The 20442-nt window shown below is 42.3% G+C and overlaps 1 protein-coding gene across 1 annotated transcript in view; it reads left to right on the top strand.

Annotated features, from left to right (window-relative positions):
• Window positions 1-20442, top strand: part of UTP20 (UTP20 small subunit processome component) — a 101267-nt gene that overhangs the window by 74562 nt on the left and 6263 nt on the right. The window contains exons 38-56 of the mRNA XM_007503306.3: window positions 75-212; window positions 1893-2032; window positions 2358-2440; window positions 4430-4710; window positions 5520-5659; window positions 6578-6734; window positions 7395-7493; window positions 8104-8271; window positions 8904-9070; window positions 10039-10180; window positions 10581-10697; window positions 12995-13165; window positions 14247-14378; window positions 15232-15342; window positions 16222-16301; window positions 17774-17843; window positions 17988-18170; window positions 18873-19004; window positions 19988-20120. Coding sequence (XP_007503368.1) covers window positions 75-212; window positions 1893-2032; window positions 2358-2440; window positions 4430-4710; window positions 5520-5659; window positions 6578-6734; window positions 7395-7493; window positions 8104-8271; window positions 8904-9070; window positions 10039-10180; window positions 10581-10697; window positions 12995-13165; window positions 14247-14378; window positions 15232-15342; window positions 16222-16301; window positions 17774-17843; window positions 17988-18170; window positions 18873-19004; window positions 19988-20120 — 2644 coding nt within the window. The remainder of the gene's footprint in view (window positions 1-74; window positions 213-1892; window positions 2033-2357; window positions 2441-4429; window positions 4711-5519; window positions 5660-6577; window positions 6735-7394; window positions 7494-8103; window positions 8272-8903; window positions 9071-10038; window positions 10181-10580; window positions 10698-12994; window positions 13166-14246; window positions 14379-15231; window positions 15343-16221; window positions 16302-17773; window positions 17844-17987; window positions 18171-18872; window positions 19005-19987; window positions 20121-20442) is intronic.

Here is a 20442-nt window from a genome sequence, read left to right on the forward strand (position 1 = left end):
CTTGAGGACTCTTTTTTTCTTTTCCATGTGAGTTTATATTTCTCACCCATCTAATTTAACTTTCAACATCTTAGATCCACAGAAGGGCCAGAGCCCTGAAGAAATTAGGCAAGCGTCTGATGGAGGGCAGAATTGTTCTGTCTTCCAAGTCTCTCCAGAATTACATCATGCCCTATGCCACAACACCAATTTTTGATGAGAAGATGCTTAAGGTAAGTGCTTGTAAAGGAAAGAGACCATCTGAGTTCACTCAGAATTCCTTTACCTATTCAAGGCATAAAATGAGCCAGGTGCTGCTCTAGGGGCTAGGGATAAAAAAGTGAAATTAAAAGCCCTCGAAAGGAGAGTTTACATTCAGATGGGAGGACCAATGCACATACATTCAGAGGGGATGGGGGTCACCTAACTTTTCTAAGAGTTGAGGCTTGAGCTTCCCTTTGTACCTTTGTAACACTTAAGGGCTGGGCCTAACCATCCCAAAAGCCCTTCTAGCCCCCCTTATATAATCTTCTTGCCAAGGTCATCTTGACTCTTTGCCTAGCTCCTCACTGCTTCTCTTTGGACTTGGGCATGGCAATATCATTTGTTTAATGCGGTATAAGGTTGAAAGAAGGCTAACAGTCCATGGAGTTTGTAGGCATTTTTTTTTTATCTCAGTTTTGGGTGCTTTGCCCAGTACTGTGAAAGGGGGCCATCTTGTAGTTTGTAAGACTCACATTATTAAATGATTTAATGTAGAGCACCAGATGAAATAGGGCAACAGAATGATGGTCAAATTAATACTAAATCCTGAAGCCAGGGAATGTGGGGCAAAGTCAGGATTTAGGAGCTGACTCAATGCAAATTGTTAATGCCTCTGACTTTTGCCCACGAGGGGCAGGTGGGGAGGAGTATGTCTTGTGTTGGGTTTGACCAGGTCACGGGTTTTTAACTTTTTGTGTCATGGGCCCCTTTGGCAATCTGGTGAAGCCTGTGGAGCCCTTTTAATATTTTAAATGCATAAAATAAATTACATTAGATTATAATGGAAATCAACCACAGTGAAATACAGTTAGCAAAATATTTTTTAAAACAAGTTCACATACCTAGATCAGGAGCCTCTGGGATAGAGGTTCCCTGGTTCCTTAACCCTGTCATTGAAATGTTATTCTATTTTGAACATTTAAAAATAATTACCTGAATTAGCAAAGGTAGGACTCTGGTATTTCAGATTTACACACATGAATCTATATAATTAAGCTGATTATGAGTGGTAACTGAAGAGGAGAGCCCCAAATGGCTGTGTCTTCTTCCTTAGGGCCCACTGCTTGTGGTCCACCCCCAGGAGAGCAATAAGAGACATATTCCCTATTGACTGTAGTCATCTTCATTTCACATCCTAATGCTTTCTCTGGATGACCATTTTTTGGATCTCCTTTCTAGGGCAAAACTCATTCAATACCACTCTGTTAGTCATTAAATGAATTAGGAAACTCAGAGGTCTTGGTGTAATCTCCCCCAATATAATATTCTTTTGATTCCTTGATTTATACTTGTGCTTCTCCCTCCTCTCTCCATTCCTTTGCCCAGGCAGTCCCTGTAGGCTTGGAATGTGTTCCCTCCCTACTTTTATCTTTGAGAGTCTTTAGCTTCCCACAGGGCTTAGCTCTAAGACTATTGCCTGCTCTAGGTCTTTGCTGACCCACCATGCTATTAGTACTACTCCTTCTCTGAGTTTATCTCCTGCTCCCTTGTCTGTGCACATTGTGTTCCCCCAAGAGAATGTAAGCTCCCCAAAGGCAAGAATGTTGATCATACTTTGTCTTTTTGTGTTGGTATCTGGTTTTCTGTACTTTGTGCATGCTTAATAAATGTTGATTTAACCAAATCTCTGTTCTTGTTTTGTTTTGTAGCATGAAAACATAACAACGGCTTCCATGGAGCTTATTGGAGCTATTTGCAGACATCTTTCCTGGGCAGGATATATGTATTACTTGAAATATTTCATTCATGTTTTGCACACTGGACAGATTAATCAGAAGTTGGGTGTCAGGTATGGTCAACCTATTTTCTATTAAACATTTTTTTGATTTAATTTTTTCCTATTTACATGTAAAAATAATTTCTAACATTTTACAAAGAATATGAAGTTTTGAATTCTTTCCCTCCCTGCCTTTCCACTAACACTCCATTGAGATACCCTGTCTTTTAACTAAAAATTATTTTTCAGGAATTATAAAAATAAGTGTGCATTATGCATATTTAAGTCAATTAGAAATAAACTTAATTTAAAGTTTCACCCTCTCACCTTGATATTGTTTTTAAGACAAATGACCTGAATTAAGCTAATAGCTGTACTTGTTTCTCTTTTTTGATAGCTTGTTAGTCACAGTATTAGAAGCTTTCCACTTTGACCATGAAACTCTTGAGAAACAAATGGAAAAAATTAAGAATGAAGAAAGTAAGTTCTTTCCCTTTCACAACTTTTTAATCAAATGTCTGTTTGTTTTTTTTTTTGCAATTTAATACCATGTGTCAATTACTTGTTTAATTCCATAAACATTTATGGGAGGTTTGGTTTGTGGCAGACTTTGGGAACAAACAAAAACTACATTCCATATTAAATGAGACCAAACTAATCTGTCATTCTTCTTTCTGTTGGTTCCCGTGGGTAATAATTGAGTTAAGGAGTCTAAAAAGTGGCTAAAATTAGAGGATTTTGGTGTCCTCACACACAGGGAAGATTGGTTTCAATTATTGAAATGTCAATAGCAACACACCTGTCATTAAACTGGGACTTGAACCTAGGCTCTCTGACTCTCAATCCAGCACCCTTTTCCACCATACCATTCTATCCCTCCCACTTTATTGTGTAAGTTGCTATATCTCTTGAAATTTAATGGATAAATGAATAAGGAGTTTTTAACTAATTTTCTCATTTTCCTAAAGAAGTATCTATTGGGATATTTTATTATTCCCATTTTTATATGACCAAGGGAGACAAAAGAAGTGTGCTGACATTCAATGTGGTGATTGGAAAAGAGTCCCTCAAAAGGACCTGATTCTTGCCATAGACCAGTAAATGATGTCCCCAGGAATTAGATTTAAGAGGCACCATTATTCTCCTTGATATTGGGTCATGTTTTCAGTACCCTGCTTTTAGATCCCTTGGATTAACAGAAATAGCTCCCCATCATGGACCTGAGATGTGTCAGAAGGTCTTGGTCATCTTAAGACAAGGGAAATTTGAAGAAGGACCTTTGTTATTTCCTAGCTGTGGGACCTTGAGGCAAATCACTTTACTCCCATGAGCCTTGGCTTCCTCATCTGTAAAATGAAGGGGCTGGATTGGATATCCTCTGAGATGCCTTTCCAGATCTAGATATATGAGCCTTTAAGTCACTTAAAAGTAACCAAGTAACCTTCCTGGGCTTCAGTTATCTGGAAAAGGAGGAGGTTAAGTTGGATGGCCTCTGACATTCTTCCAGCTCTCCTTGTCCAAATTTTTGCTTCAGTGAATGAAATCTTTTACTAAGACATTAAAATCATCCAGATCAGAACAGTTTTAGCCTGACTCTTGGGATTGAAGAAATAAATAACAAGAAAACATCTTTTTTCCTCATCAAAGACAGGAACCAAGAGAATATTTAACTTTACAGGAGATAGACTAGGGTAAAGTAGAAGAGAGAATTCAGAATTCTCTGACGAGGACCAGGACAAAGCTGAACTCTATAAATAAGCTCTGTACTTGATATCTGACTATATTTTGTTTGCAATTAGAGATTCTTCATACCATAGTTCATACATCTCTTTGATTAATTTTTATTGAGTCCCTGTGTGGTTACTTAGCCCTCTTTTACATTTTAAAACTATGTCAATACACAGTCTGCTGGGATTCTTACGTTCTGATTAGTGATCTCTATTTCTATTTAAATCTAAAACAACTGCTCCAAAGAGATTGTTAAATTGTATCATCTTTATTATTGTTTTCTATTAAGAAATTTTGCATCATTTTAGCTGGCTAACAAATTATGAAACACTACATTTGTCAAATAGGATACACTATGTGAAGAGAGCTTTTAAGATTGTGTTGCTATACTGAGTCAAATGTTTGTAACCAACAGATAAGTTGCTTTAGATGGTGATTAGTGAGATGTCTTTCATTGGTGGCTTTCAGGTGGAGGCTGGATAACCACTCATTGGGAATGTTGTTTAAGTATTCTTTTTAGGAATGGATCAGATTTTATGACCACTGATGTATCTTCCAACTCTGAAATTCTGTGCTTCTGTGAAATAAACACAACCAGATGTTAAAAAAGAAAAAAAAAATCCTCCAGATAAAGAAAATTCCTATGTAAAACTTAGAGTCGCCAATCTTTTTTTCTTTTTCTGAGTGTAAGGTATAGCTACACTGACTACTTTTCCTGGGGGTTATTTTTCTTTTTCATAGATACAGATGTAATGGAGGTTGATGTGTCCTTGGAACATGAAGCCATGGAATTGGACCAAGCCAATGAAGAGGAAAAGGAGGAGGAAGAGAAGAAGAAGAGTTTGTCTGATGCCAGTGAGGGGTTGGCCCTGGAGGCTTCTGCCACGGAGCCTGAGGATGTTGTCCAGGCCTTTTCTGGCCTCCCTCAGAATAAAGAAGAGCTAGAGAATTTGATCAAGCAGATTCACAAAACCATAACCAGCAGCATTCTCCCCAAGCTCCACAAATGCCTTTCTGCCACGGTAATTTTTATGTCTGATGAGAGCTTCCTTCAGACCCTGAAGTTGTAGGGAAGAGGGGAAGGGATTCTCAATTCACCTGCCCCATTCTGAAGTTCATCACCAGGCACAACATCTCCTGTTATGCTCACCTCTCCTCTGTTTGGGGTCCAAGCTCCCAGTCCTTCAGGGTCCTGACTTCAGCCCACAAGTCTTTTTTCTCACAGCTTCCTGTTATAGCTTTGTCTTTCTTAGCCTCCTGGGATTGAGGCTCAGTCAAAGCACCATTAGTAGTGGATTTTTTATGATAGGATTTAGACAGAAAGATGGAGAAGCCTTAGAAAGCCTTGGGTCAGATTCCCTCCCTGTACAGTTAAAGAAGCACTAAAGCCCAAAGGATCAGTGATATCCCAGGGTCACATAACTATTCAGTGTCTCAGGTAGGATACAAACCCATTTCTTGCTGACTTCATATCTAGTTCTCTGCTCATTAGGCTATTCAGCCCCATGTGATAGGGCTGTGCTATCATCTTAGAAATGACTTCATATCATTTTTCCCCCTTCCCTAATCATAGTATTCCTCACTCAGCTACCTTCTCCCTCTGCAAATTAGGGCAGGACAAGATAGACAATCTAAATTCCCTTCTGACATATATATTCCATGATTCTAACAAAACCCCTTTGATTATCATGACAAGTGATTGATTCTAAAGGCAGCAAATTGAGCTGATAAATTAATGGAGAATATTCACCTTTCTGGTGTTGGATGACATTGTTCTTAGAGATATCAGTTAATTTTTGTTTTGATTTATTAACCTGAAATGTTCTTTCAGACTAAAAGGGAGGAAGAACACAAGCTCATCAAGTCCAAGGTTGTCAATGATGAAGAGATCGTTCGAATTCCATTGGCTTTTGCCATGGTCAAACTCATGCAGTCTCTGCCTCAAGGAGTAATGGAAGCCAATCTGCCAAGGTACATAGGTTGCCTGCCCAGAGTTCTGCTTCCAGTACAATTCAAGCCAGAAATGGGCCTCCTGACCTCAGACAGGATGTGGGAAACAAAACAGTTTCACCTAGACCATGATCTTCCTTGATTGTAGAGAGTGCTGGACTTGTATGAAAGCCTTGGACCTTATTGTGTTCCTGACATGTAAAAACCATGTCTATGGGCAAGCCATTCACCTTTTTAGAGTGTCCAGAGCAGCTTCCTAAGAGGTAGGGACTTTAGGGTAATTGTCCCCATTTTACAGGTAAGAAAACTTAAGCTCATAGAGTTTAGGTAGTTCAGTCAGGTTCCACAACTTGTAGGCATTGGAGGAAAGACTAGAACTCAGATCTTCTTATTCCAAGCAGGACAGCAGTCTGGAGTGTAAATCACACAGCAGATACAAATCTGCTTCAGTTGTTGGGGTCTTGGATCACAGGTCCATTCAAAAAGACTAGAAAACCATAAATAACCCAAGAGAACCAATTCCCTAGGTCACTGTGAGGTTCAAATGTGACAATACATGTAAAGTGTCCTGAAAGCTGCAAAAGCCTCTGCTGGTCTGAGCAACCTCTCCTTCTGGCAACAACTTCTGCCTAAGCTTCCCCTCTCCCCAATGCTTTTGTCTAATTGGTTTAGCTCTCTTCTGCACAGATCATTTTCCTCAAGAGATTTTAAGCTCCCTGAGGGTGACTGAGCCTGTTATTAATTTTTAATTAGCTCCTTCAACATGCATGGAGTAACTACTTAATCAAGTACTTCCTTTTTTTTCTTTCTTTCTTACCCTTCCTCCTTCTCCTACTCACATTTATTACTTTGCAATTAAGCCTGTTTGCATAAGGAAGATCATTGTTAGATGCTATTCATTTGGTTAATTGTTTTTTTCTCTAAATTTTTTTTCTTAAGTATTTTGCTGAAAGTGTGTACTCTCCTGAGGAACAGAGCCCAGGAAATCCGTGATGTTGCACGCAATACCCTCACAAAAATAATAGAGACCTTGGGTGTGCATTATCTACAATACATTTTAAAAGAATTACAGACCACCCTTGTTCGAGGATATCAGGTAAATGGAATGAACTTTTAATTTTTAATGAATAGCTAGGAGGTGCAATGGTGGATAGAGCCCTGCACCTGGAGTCTTACTTGATGCATAAACCTGGGCAAATCACAACTTCTGTTTGCCTCAGTTTCCTCAACTTTAGAATGGGAATAATAACAGCACCTCCAACCCAGAATTGTTGTGAGGATCAAATGAGATAATATTTGCAGTGTCTTCAGTGGAATGACTGGCACAACTAAATACTATATAAAGCAAGCTATTATTGCCATTATTGTAAATGTCTTCTAGTCTGTACTCAGATATTTACATAGTTAAGCATTACATGATAAAGAAACTGAAGTCCAGCAAGTTTCTGTAATATGGTCTCCCAGGTCATAAGTATTGAGTCCATGCCCTCTGACTGTGGAGCCAGAGTTCTTTACAATGTTTTAAGGAGAGACTGCAGGTTTTCTAGTTTTACATGAGCAAAAATTCCATCTCCCTCTTTATTAGGTTATTATATTTTCAAAGAGGGTGAGTCTAAACAATTGGATTCTAACTACATTATTTTCAGTCTGTCTCCCTACTGTCCATGGATTTCCCGGAACTTGTTGACCCTCTCTTAATGACTTTTCCAGCAGAATGTTAAGTAACTACCCCATCTTCTTGTTTGCTTCACTCCAGGTTCACGTGCTCACATTTACAATATACATCTTGCTGAAAGGTCTTGCCAATAGCCTAAAAGTTGGAGAGCTGGATCCTTGCCTGGACATCATGATTGGGGTAAAACCCTTTCATTTCTTGAGTGGATATTGGGGATAGAAGTGACCCTAGATACAACCTCTACAGGATTTTAATTTCTCTTGGAAAAAAAACAACCCTGAAATGGGCCTGTGGGTGAGGGGAATGGACAGAGACCAGAAGCTGGGCTGGGTCATCACTCTTGGTCCCTAGGCTGTCAGAGGGTAGTGATCCATTGCTAAAGATTGCATCCTACATGAATATACTATAGATAGAAGCATAAAAAGAAAAGTTTTAAAAATAAGTGTAATAATAAACAAAAGCAACTAGACCCATAAAACCAGGGGCCACATTTGACCCCAAGCTCTCCTTTAGTAAGGATTAAATAGTACCAGCAGGTTGACCTTGTTCTTTGGTCCCTTCCCAGGACTCTAGACAGAGGGGGCATGGCCAGAGGAAGAGGACCTATGTACAGATTTCTGGGTTGGGGAATTGCCAGCTCTGAGAGTATCTCTGCCTCTTCCTGACATCAGTGACCCTGAGGGCTTGTTTTCCTGACCGATGTCCCATTGGGTGTTGGCCTTCAGGCCTCCCCAGGCCTCCCCTCCTCAGCAGGTAGGCCTCATTGTCTTTGGGTTTTCTCTTGCACCAGGTCTTTAACCATGAGCTGTTTGGCAGCGTCGCCGAGGAGAAGGAGGTAAAGGGGATCATCTCCAAGGTCATGGAGGCTCGACGAAGCAAAAGCTATGATTCCTATGAAATTCTTGGCAAATTTGTTGGGAAAGATCAAGTTACCAAGCTCATCCTTCCCCTAAAAGAGGTAAGTCCTCCAAATTGACCCTGGCAGCACCCTTATAAGGCCAGGCCCTTGGGGCGGTCTCTGCTCCTTCTTGGTCTGGCTAGTTGTCTGATGACAGTCACCCTGCTTTGTCACTAGCTCTCAGGGTCAGGAAGACCTTTTAGTGATTGTCCAATCATGAATTTAGGGCTGGAAGGGACCTTGAAGGCCATTGAATCCAGCCTCTTTCTTTTGTAAAAGAGGAAACCAAGGCCTTCAGAGTTTTAAGTCACTTGCCCAAGGCCATAAAGCTACTGAAGACCTATAAAGACATTTGAACTTGGGTTAGCTGGCCCTATCCACTACTCTACCCTGCCAGCTCCAGGACTGGACGAAATGAGACCCTCAAGAGGTCATAGGATCCCGGGGCTAGAGTGAGAAGGGACTTTAGCTGAGCTGGCTCAACCCTCTCATTTTGTAGATGGGACAGAGCTGAGATCCAAGTCCTGGTTCTCTGACCCTTAAACCCAGCACCCATTTATCACACCAGAGCTTATCTTTCACTAAAGCAAAGAGTTCCTCTTGTGTGCACTTGCGGCATCACAGTCAGTATTTGGTGCAGCGGCCTTTCCAGTTTTCACTCCTGTTAATGTAGCTTTTTCTACTTCCTCCAGATTTTACAGAACACCACAAGTCTTAAACTGGCCCGGAAAGTACACGAGGCCTTACGCCGCATTGTAGCAGGCCTGATCGCAAATGAGGAAATGACTGCTGAGGCTATCCTGCTGCTCAGCTATGGGCTGGTCAGTGAGAACCTCCCTCTGTTAACAGAAAAGGAAAAGTAAGTGGGAAGGATACTCAGTATTCATTCATACCCTTCTGAAAAGCTATGTGATTCATATTTCCTCTAATTAAGCAAAAATGATCACTTTCTTAGAGGGAAAAATAACACTAGGATATTTTAAAATAAAGTTTTTGTTGATGTTTTTGGTTTTTCACATTGTCATAATTCTCATTAGGTCATTATTATTATCCTTCCCCCTCCCAGAAAGCCACCCCACATTCCAAGAATATATTTTAAAGACAAAAAAAAAAGAAGATGAGGAAGTCAGTACAAGGCATATTACTTTTTAAATTTGGTTAGAAATTTTCCCACAGAATTATATTACTTAGTGTTACTGTTAGTTTCTTTGTGGTTCCACTAAATGGGATCCCCCATAGTAAAATTTTCTTCCTGGAATTCCACAGAACTTGTCCCATCAAGAGGGGCACAAACTCTGCCTAATGGGGACCTAAGTTCAAATGCACCCTCTGATAATGTGCTCCCTGTGGAGTGTGCACAGATGGGTTTTTTTTTCTATTATGTGTAGATGTGCATATACCCACAAAGCATCACCACTGTTTGTTGCATTTATGTACCATTCTCTGGATTTGTTATTTTAGTGAAATGAAATGGAAGAAAATGAAAACAAGGTTGACTGGTAATTGTTCATTGGATGGGATGGTTCTTGAAGAACCCAGTGCATTTTATTTCTGCCATAGTAGTACTGACATTTGCCAGCTGTGCATTGCCCACAGAACCTCATTTGACATGAAGCTGTGCTAGGTTCTCTGGGCCCCCTTTTGTAGAGTCAGGCAGGGGGGGAGGGAGAACAGCTGGCAGATGAATCTTGTTACTGGACTTCCTTGAGTGAGGGAAGCACTGACTGCTATAGCTGATGGCCGTGCCTTCTCCTGGACGTGCAGGTTTTAAGGTAACTGACTTCATTTTACTCCTTGGTCCTTTTCTCCTTGGTCATGCATCTGTAGGAGTCAAGCTGAGCCCCCTCCTGATCCCCGCCTGCCCCCTAAGAGCTGCCTCCTGCTGCCACCTACCCCTGGCCGAGGAGGGCAGAAAGCTGCTGTGAGCCGAAGGACCAACATGCACATATTTGTTGAATGTGGACTCCGGGTAAGTCCTGCTCCTGCCCGGGTGAGGTGCCTTGCTGGCTGGTGCACACTCACTTTGGCCTGCTGTTTGATTTCATCAACATGACATTTCCTGAAATGGGAGAGGCAGACATCAGGGAAGGGTTGCTGCCCAGCCTGGTGGGGTGACATCTTCTCAAAAATAAGTTTTACAGAAAACTTGGTTTTTCTATCACTAGTAATTCCCAGGGGAATCTCTCCTCCTTCCATCTCCATCCAATGAGCCAATTCCTCCAACACAGGGCTCCCTGGCCTCCTTGAGCGCTTTGCCAGCAGCCTCTTGCTCTCCCAGGACTCTGACAGCAGGACATTTAGGGACCCTTGCTGGGGTCTGTTCTTTTACTGTGTGGCTCTTCCTAAGGTCAAGCCTCTTTCTCCTTTAGCTGTTACACATGAGCCTCAAGAGGTCAAAGGTCAACTCCTCTGACGATCATGTGCTGGAGATGTTGGATCCTTTCATGTCATTGCTCATCGATTGCCTCAAGTCCAGAGATGCCAAGGTGAGGCCAGATTGAAAGCCCTGCAGGGGTTCTGGGGTCAGAGGTTGAGAGTCAAAGGCCCTCAGGGGCCACCAAAGCCCCTTCCATTTTAGAGCTATGGGAATGAAGGCCCAGAGGAGGGGGTTGTGCCTGAGACATGCCCCAAGTAGTGAGCTGCTCAGGTGGGCCTTGAACCCCAGATCCATCCTCTGTTATGAGACCCTTTTGAGGGTGACTCCATTCCACCTTTCTGTCCTCCTAAGGCCATCTCAGCATCATCTTCAACAATCTGCTCCTTAATTCCTCGGCAACAGAATTATCTTTACTCTCTGCTCATAGGTGGAGGCAGCCGAGTGTCTTATCATGTCACTGAGGCCAGACACTCATCAGAGCCACTGTCTGAGCTAATGCTTTATTGTAGTAGCCTAGCTCTTGAGAGGGAAGATTGATTCATACCATCAAATGGAGATCATTAGATTTAGGATGAGGATGAACCTTGCAATATCAGGCCCTGCTTCTTTGTTTTATAGAAGAGGAAACTGAGGCCCAGGGAGGCAAAGGGACTTTTCCAAGATCACACAAACTGTGCCTATGAACAGCAATGCCAAGCTTCCAACCCAGGGTTCCTTCATTCCAGACCAAGTCCTCTTACCATTATATCAGGCTTGCCACTATTAGATGCGGTCTAAGGCTTAGATGTTCTATTCCTGAAGAAGCTCTTGTTCTTACTTTTTCTTGAATTTCTATCACACAGAGGAACTAACCCTTTTTAAAAAGGGAAATTTTGCTTTTCTGTTACTCTCATGTCTGAGCCCTTGCCAGTGAGGTGTCCTTTATGCAAAATAAAAAAGAAACCTCAAATGATTAAAAACAGTAAAAAGAATCAAGAAAAGGGGCAAGGCAATTCGGCAGACTCAGAAGAGATCTGGGGGTGTCTTTGTCCCCTTGGTATAGGCAAGAAGGAGAGGGCATGATTTTTCATCTTTTTCCATGGCTGGAGTCCTAAGCATTCAGTATGTTCTGGTTTCACAGTTTATCCTGATATTTATAGTGAGGAGTCGAGGCTCTGTGAGGGCCCCTTTCATGTGCTCAAGGCCACACAGGGAGGGAGCTTGATCATATCTTAGCTTTCTTGGGTTTTGCCTGTGTTGCTATTTTGGGGGCCTAAAGTTGTTTCTTACCCCCCATCCCCATATGAATACCCCTTTTCAAAGAGCCTGGTTTTTGCCATAGAGGAACAGGATTACTTCATCCAGGCTCCTTGTTAATCCAGGCTCCTGCACTGTTATCAAGGTTAAGAATAGTATTTGGTAGCTGAGGCAAGATGTTGTGATTAATTAGCTTCCTAATTAGCTTCCTTCCAAGGACCATTTAGGTGATAGTGAATGTGCTTCTTAAATAGCACAAAACAGTTGGACCCACTGCTTCTGTCCCACATGTATTCTGTAGGGCTGCACATGGTTATTGCCCACCCCATTATGTGTTTCCCCTGCAGTTGGTGGAGAATGGTAATGGTATAAGATTGGGCCAATCTGAGACAAGAGATCAAAGGAGCCACCCAATGCCTTCAGGGCCCCCAAGGCCAAGAAGGACTTCTGAGATTGGGTGTCCCAATTCAGCATCTTAGAATTGAGAGCTGCAAAGAGTGTTAAAGCTCTGGTCCAAGTTCTACTTTTACAGATGAGCAGCCTGAGAGAAGGAAGAGTTGTTGGAGGGGCCTCCATGGATGGGGGACTGGCCCTGGCAGGAGGTCAAGCTGCCAGGAATATTTCCTTGGTCCTGATGGCTAGGCAGAATTGCTTCATTCTTAGGACAGAGCAAAGCCCTTAGTACCAGAGTTGTAAAGATGCCAGCCTGACTAGCCCACTGACATTTCTTACTAGCCCTCTCCTTGCAGGCCAACCTCACCCGTGACATGGGGTAAGTGAGCCCCCATTCTGATTGGCCTGTGGATAAGGAACTTTGGAACACTCCATAGAAAGGAGTGAGGGAGAGAGGGGCTTCCTCTCTAGGCTGATGTCACCACATAGGAGGCACATAATATCCAGAGGATTGTGTCATCATGTCCTTGTCTTCCCCTAGAATGCCAACTCCCTGCCAGGGGGGGCCACACTGTGTTTTATATCTGTCCATGTGCCCCTGGTCTGTTTGTTTGCAGAGGAGCTTGGACCTGTGATGGAATCCTTAGAGGGAGCCCTCCCTCTCCCAGGGCAGAGCTTTTCTGTACCTTGGGGGCTGCTCAGGGCACTGAGAGGTATGTGACCTGCTTACAGCCTCCAGGGCTTATGTTTCTATTTCAACCTGACTTTTGTCTCTAGGTCATCACAGGTGCTTTACAGTCTCTAATCTGGGTGTTGAAGTTCCCCCTGCCTTCCATAGGGAAGAACTCGGAGAAACTTACTAAGCAGCTCTTCCTTCTGCTGAAAGACTATGCCAGACTTGGGGCTGCCAAAGGCCAGAACTTCCACTTGGTTGTAAACTGTTTCAAGGTAATGGATTTCTCCTGCCTCAGAAAACTAGCAGTGAAAGCTGCTTGGGGTAGGGGAGGCCAACAGGGGCAAGGAAGTGTTTGTCAAGGAAGTGATTTATAGCCCTTGAGAAGGATCATTGTCCTTTCATGGACTCACTAAGAGAGTAAACTCAAAGGGAATTTTGTTTCACCTCCTCAAGTTGTGGCTAAGGAAACAGAGCCTTGTCAGGGTTGAGTGATTTTTACACAAAATTATCTAACAAGTCAGTGGCAAAATTGCCATTCAAACCCCTCTGCAGACCTAGAGCACTGTCCATGGTGCTGCCTACCAGCCAGTCCGCTTTGCTTTGCCACTCTCTGGTCTTGCCAAAGAGCCCTCCCTCTGTATGCATGCATCTTCCCATCTGAAAATCAGTGTTTTGTTTTGGGGTTTGTTTTGTTTTTTAAAGCCCTCACCTTCTGACTGAGAATCAGTACTAAGTATTGGTGCCAAGGCAGAAGAGCAGGAAGGACTAGGCAGTTGGGGTTAAGTGACTTAGTGTCATACAGCTAGGAAATGGCTGAGGCCAGATTTGAACATGGGGCATCCTATCTCTAGCTCAGGCTCTCTATCCCCCAACTCACTTAGCTTACCCCTGAAAACAATGCTTTTGTAGTTCTTGTACTGGCCCTTAAGGCCCTTCATATCTGATTCCTTCCTGTTTTCCTATCTTTCTACCTCTCCATTCTGCTCTTTAGACATCCTGGCCTAATTGCTGTTCCTATGAGTCACTGTCACCCAGTAAGATATTTTTCTGGGTATTGTTCTTCTAACTCCTGCCTCTCTCTTCCACCTCCAACTTCTCACCCTCTGAAAAAGCTACTAGATTCTTCCCCTCTAAGGTTACCTCCCATCTATTCTGTGTGTGTTGTATGTTTTGTCTCCACCATTAAAATGTAAGCTATTTGAAGATAGGGACTGATTTTGCCTTTCTCTGTATCCCTAGCATACAGCATAGGCACTTGTAAAGCCCTTAATAAATACTTGCTTGATTAAGTAACCAGTGATTTGTGGGACATCCTATTATTAATCCTGGTGGAATTGGATTTTTTATTTTCAGTGTGTGACCATCCTTGTGAAGAAGGTCAAATGCTACAAGATCACAGAGAAACAACTCCAAGTCCTGCTGGCCTATGCTGAGGAGGATATTTATGACTCATCACGACAGGCAACAGCATTTGGTCTTCTAAAGGTGCGGAATTCTGACACTGAAACCCTAAGAATGTTGGCTCCAGGAAATTCACATGATTTGTTTTAAGATGATGGGAAAATCTTTGGTAAAGCAAGACAACTTTTAGCTAGATTGTTTAGAAAGATGTTTAATGCTGAGACAAACTAGGTAGGTAACATTGATTTCAGCTTATTTGGCAAGCTCTTTCAATATGCATAAGAGCAGCTTAAGGTCTTTGAAAAGCTATTGTGGTCTTATGCTATCATTTGGCTTGATCCATTTGGGTAGACTGGAAGCTCTATGAGGCTGGAGATTCTGTTTTATCTTAACATCTGTCTCACTCATTTAGCATGGCTCATAGTAAGGCCCTCCCCTGCTTCTCTGCATACATTGTATCCATAGTTTCTTATAGTACAGTAACATTCCAAGACATATATATATATATATATATATATATATATATATATATATAAAATATAAAATTTATCTGGTCATTTCCCATTCAATGAACTTCTACTTGTTTCCAGTTCTTTGCTAATACAGAAAGGGTTGCTGTAAATATTTTGGTGTAAAAGGGGACTGTTTTTTCCATCCTTGATCCTCTTGGGATATGTGCCTGGTTGTGAAATTTCTTTTGTAAAAATTTTGGACTTTTGTCTCCTTATAGTAATTCCAAATAATAATACAAATTGTTCAATAAAACTGTTAACATTTTTCTTCTGTTATCTTTCCTATTGAAATAGAAACACTCTTAAATTCTTAAGGATTTTTAAAATGAGTAAAAAAACAAGTGTATGGACTTCAACACTAAAAGAACATTTTCTTCTCTGCAGTAAAGTTGCAAATGAAATGAGTCTGTTCTATTATATTTTAGGCTATCTTATCAAGAAAATTGATGGTCCCAGAAATTGATGATGTCATGAAGAAAGTATCCCAATTTGCCATTACTGGACAAAGCGAACCAGTCCGAGTCCAGTGTAGACAGGTTTGTTCTAAAGGATTGTTGGCATTCGTTCTTGGTTTGAGAATGACTTTTTGTTTTGTTTTGTTTTTTGGAGAGAAGTAACCAGGGTTGTTACCTAATGACCAGTGGGAAGAAGTCTGTCATCAGCCTATTGATTCCCCAAATAGCAGAGTGGTTCTTAAATAATTAGGATGTCTCTTACATGATGAGAATAACATTGGACATTGCCTCATATATGTAAGATTCAGTGAAGATGAGGCATTGCTTCTTCATTCCCAGTAATACTCTGTGTCTACATCAGTGAAAGCTCATTAAATGCATCAGTGGTATGAGTCTCCAGATGAGAGGGAGATGAGAAGGGCATGGAATGCATTTCTGAAATTATTTTCTTGGTTACTTTAATGAGACACAATAGAGAGGAGGTCATAGACATAGAGTTCAGAGCCATAGGAAGCTCAGCCACCATGACTGAGGCACAGAAGACTGTGCCTGGGATAGATCTTCAGCTTAGATTCCTCTTCAGACAAGTGTAAGAAGGGTCAGGCATTTGTGTGATAGGTGGGAGAAGCTTTGCTATGGACTTGATGGGCAGCACATAGTTGAGGGCCTTCTGCTGAAGCAGACCCCTGCTCCTCCATCACTTAGCAAATAATTGAATGATACACCTAAGAAAATTTCTCCTGGCCCCCAACCACTTACTTAAAGTGATGGACTTAAGGCAGGGTGGAGAGATGATCCACTGCCGGATCTCTACATTGTAGGTCACCAGGCCTTACTACAATTTGTATTGGATGAGCATCACGTTCCTGAGCGCAGGGTCACCTCTGGGCCAAAGTTAGAGTCAAATGTGTGTGGATGGAGGCGGACATTCTTCATTTTCATCATTTGTCTTTTTTTCAGGTTTATCTGAAGTACATTCTTGACTACCCAATTGGTTCTAAACTGAAATCCAACTTGGAGTTCATGTTGGCTCAGCTGAAGTAAGTTAGAGCCCAACCCTGGAAAAAGCTGCTGGGGATCTTAGATTTCTGGCACTGAAACCCTAAGGGCCAGGCCCCCAGGAGCCCCCCAGTTTAATCCCGTCCTTTTATTGAGGAAGCTAAGACTTGCCCAAGGCCACATAGGTCATAAGCATCCAAAGTGACTCCAGAATTGTTCTTTTTCCACCAGACCGCACTGCCTTCTTTGGCAGTGGGCTTAACTTCCATCTAAGTGGACAGTGCTTTTAGGGAGAAGACAAAGTTTAAGATGTTAGAAACATCCAAGGAGACTGTCCTGTTTTATTTGGCTTTCTCATTTGGTTTCATAAGGCATTCACTCTCTCAGTTGCTTTGTGGTCTTAACTGATAAGCTTTAAAAGCCAAACTCTTTGCTTTACTTTAATTAGTAGAAAACTGAGAGATATAGCCTATTTTTTCAGGGGCTCACACATCTTCCATTATTGTATAGTAGAGAGGATAATCACATGGTTGAACTATGTTTAAGTGTTGATGATTTCCTACACTCTATTGCCCATGGTCCTTACCTACTTCTTCCTGGCCTGTGTTCTTAGAAATGGTTAATCATTCAAACCCTGGACTTCATGGTTGGCATAGAGTTAGAGCCAGAAGGGCCTGGAAAGTCGGGTAGCGCAATCCCCTTGTACTAGAGATGAGGAATCTGAGGCATAGAGACTCCGAAATATGTCTAACATTTCATGAGAGCTGGCAGTTGAAGGGATTAAAAATGAATAAATATTTAAGGAAATAATTGGATTTTATTTTAGATAGCTTAAACTTAATACCTTAAAGTCTGAGGAGTGGGGAGAATAATGGAATCCATTAGGAGCAGGGGAACAAAGTTACAGAGAAGCAACCTTAGACATGAATTAGGAGGTTATAAAGGCTATCTCTCGCAGCCCACTCATGGAACTGAGTTCAGGGAGCTTACCTGGCTTTAACTTTTCAGGGACTAACAACAATGGGGTTCAAATGCAGATCCTCCAGCTCCTAAAGCCTGTGTCATACTACCTCTATTGGAGGTCCTCAGGTTGGTCAAATGGGTCAAGTGAACAAGCATTTACTAAATGCCTCCTCTGTGCCAGGCCCTGTGCTAAGTGCTGAGGTTACAAAGAGAAGCAGAAGCCATTCCCTACCCTCAAGGAACTCCCAGTCTAATGGGGGAGACAACAAGCAAGCAACTAGATATGGATGAGATATATATACAGAATACATTGGAAATAATCTCAAAAGGAAGCTACTAAGGTTAAGGAAGACAAAAAATGGATTCTTGGCAACAGCTGGGACTTGAGAAAAGCCAACAGGTAGAAGTGAGGAAAGAGAATTCCTGGCATGGCAGATACTTTACACGTAGCTTTTGGTTTGGATGGGCCCTTCTAACCCAGATTCTGTCATTTGTTCCAGTGAGTTAATTTTGAAGATGTTAATGTCTGTGTTTGCTCCCTTTGCCTTAGCTATGACTATGAGGCAGGAAGAGAATCGGCTTTGGAAATGATCGCTCACCTCTTCCAAACCTTCCCTCAGGTACTATTTATGTTGAGTACAAATGTTCAGCAGTGTTGAAAGGGCACAGTTTCCTCTGATCCTTCACCCACCCTAAGACTTCCACTTGGGGAACAAGGAGATGGTGGTCCACAACCTTTCCTGTCTGTTGCCTTTCCTTTTTAGGGATTGCTTCATGAGAACTGTGGTCTGTTCTTTGTTCCCCTCTGCCTCATGATGATCAATGACAACTCCACCAAGTGCAAAAAGATGGCCTCCATGGCCATCAAGTTACTGCTCAGCAAGGTCAGCTTGGAGAATAAAGACCTGATGTACGTGCTTGTGGTCAAGTGGTTTGGGAGTCAGAAGGTAAGCACATTCTGTTTATTCTGCTGCCCTGATCCTCATGAGGAGCCAACAAGTCATTGTCCAGTTGAGATGAGAGCCTTTAATCAAACATTTGACCACCAAACCATGCTTCTTGTTCCTGTGTCACTATGGAAATAGCTGGGCTCCCAGAGTTGGAATTCCCAGCTCTGCCACTTACTGTCTGTCTGACCTTGGCCTAGGCCCACGTTCTTTGAAGTGCTCAGCTTTTCTTCATCTGTTAATGGCCTCAGAGGTCCTTTCCAGCCCTAAATCTAACCCTTATGCCCTCTTGCCTTGGTATTTGTTTTGTATATTCTACATGTTCTTATATGTTCATATCATTTCCCTTGACAAAATAGTAGAGGCTCCTTAAGGGCAGGGGTTGTTCTATTTTGTCTCTATCCTCAGCACCTAGCAGTAGTTCCTGGCACATAGTAGGCACTTAAGCAATGCCTGCTTGTTGGATTGATTGATTGAACTGGGTTGATATAGGCAGTTTCCTCACCCTGGAATTTGTTACACCAGTAAAATCACAGGTCTGGGCCCCCACTTCAGAAAGATCCCAGAAGACCCACCTTAGCAATAGGAATGCCCCTGATTCAGTCTGGGTTGGTTTGGCTGCCTGCCTTGGAGTTGTCTTGAGACCTTACTGCTCCCTTGCCCTTGAGGCAACCCATTGATGCCTTTTTTTCCCACTGGCAGAGTTTGCAGAAGCGCTTGGCTGCCCAGACCTGTGGCTTGTTTGTAGAGACTGAAGGGGCAGCTTTTGAGAGGAGATTTGGAACAGTCCTTCCCATAATTGAGAGAGAGCTTGAGCCTTCCCAGCTCCGAGATGTAAGTATTTGGCTATGGAAGGAAATGTCTTTGTCTATTTGTATGGTTTTGGCTTATATGATACAACTATCTCGGGAAAGAAACAGGCTGGCACCTCTAGGAGTGTCCTTCCTGACACAGATTCCAAATGCATTGGCATGGGAAAACCCAGGTTTAAAGCTGGTTGATCCCATTTCTCCCCATTCTCTCCCTTCTTGGCTCATCTAGTCTCAACTTTCCATGTTCTTTGTTTTGTTTTTGTCCCACCCTTGAATTTTGAGACCTTGTAGGCCACCACTATGTCTCTCTGGCCAGGCACCATGCCTTGGTGTGTAGTGTCTTCTCCATTAGGCCTGAAGCTTGGGGGAGAACTCGCACTGTCCTGCTGGTTTATATTGGTATCCCCAGGGATGACCACAGCATGTGGCCCACATTAAGGACTTAATAAGTGTTCATCTATTTTGACTGCATTGTATTTAAGCTTCCGTGATCTGAAATGAAATGAGGAAGTTGGACTAAGCGAAGATTAGTATCCTGAGACCTTTAATAAAACTTGTTTAGCATATCATTGACCTACAAAAAAAACCAAAAACATCCCATAGTAGTAATAACAAAGAATTAAACATTTTAAAAATAATTTTTATTTAATTGTGATTTTGACATTTTTAAAAGAGAAGCATTGTGGCGTCTTGGATAGAGTACCCCCAAACCCAGGAAGACTGCAGTCTAAGGCCTGCTTCTGGCATCCAGGCAAGGTGCTTGTCCATTCTCTCACATGACAATAGGCTGCACAAAAGGTGCCTACCTACCCTGGTGGGGAGTTTCCTCAGGTCAATGAAGTTCAGTCCTGGGCCTGGTTATTTTTAAGAGAAGTGAAAGTTTTCTTTGGCATTAAATGCCTTCATAGTTGGGGAATGGAAGTTTTTGCTGTGAGCTCAGTTGCACAATGCCTTGTCTGATCTTGATTGAGAATGACCTCTTTTATGCTTGGGTTTGTTTTTTAGCTAATCGAAGAAACTGATGAAAAAGCATCTGACCGACTTCTCTTTGGTTTTCTTACGCTGATAACTAAACTAATCAAGGAATCTAACTTTCTTCAACTCACCAAACATCCTGAGAGTCTGAACAATATCTGGAGTAAGTTGGGTGACCTAAGACTGACCAACTGACCGACTCTGTCAGCCTAGTTGTCCTGGGCCAGAGCTGGAAGGGACCTTAGAGGACTTTGAGGCCTTCATTCATCCAGTCACGATGAACTCACGGGTCCAGGCCTCATCCCATCAGGATTTATACATATAGACTGTCCCTATAGTGTCAGGACACTTGGAAGCTTGAAGCTTGCTTGCTTGTGTGTGTGTGTGTGTGTGTGTGTGTGTGTCTGTGCTTGTGCACACACACAGATGTACACAGACATGTTTTTTTACCTAGCATATGGATGGACAGATAAAATGCTGGCATG

Source organism: Monodelphis domestica, chromosome 5 (assembly GCF_027887165.1).
Source record: "Monodelphis domestica isolate mMonDom1 chromosome 5, mMonDom1.pri, whole genome shotgun sequence".
Lineage (NCBI taxonomy): Eukaryota > Metazoa > Chordata > Mammalia > Didelphimorphia > Didelphidae > Monodelphis > Monodelphis domestica.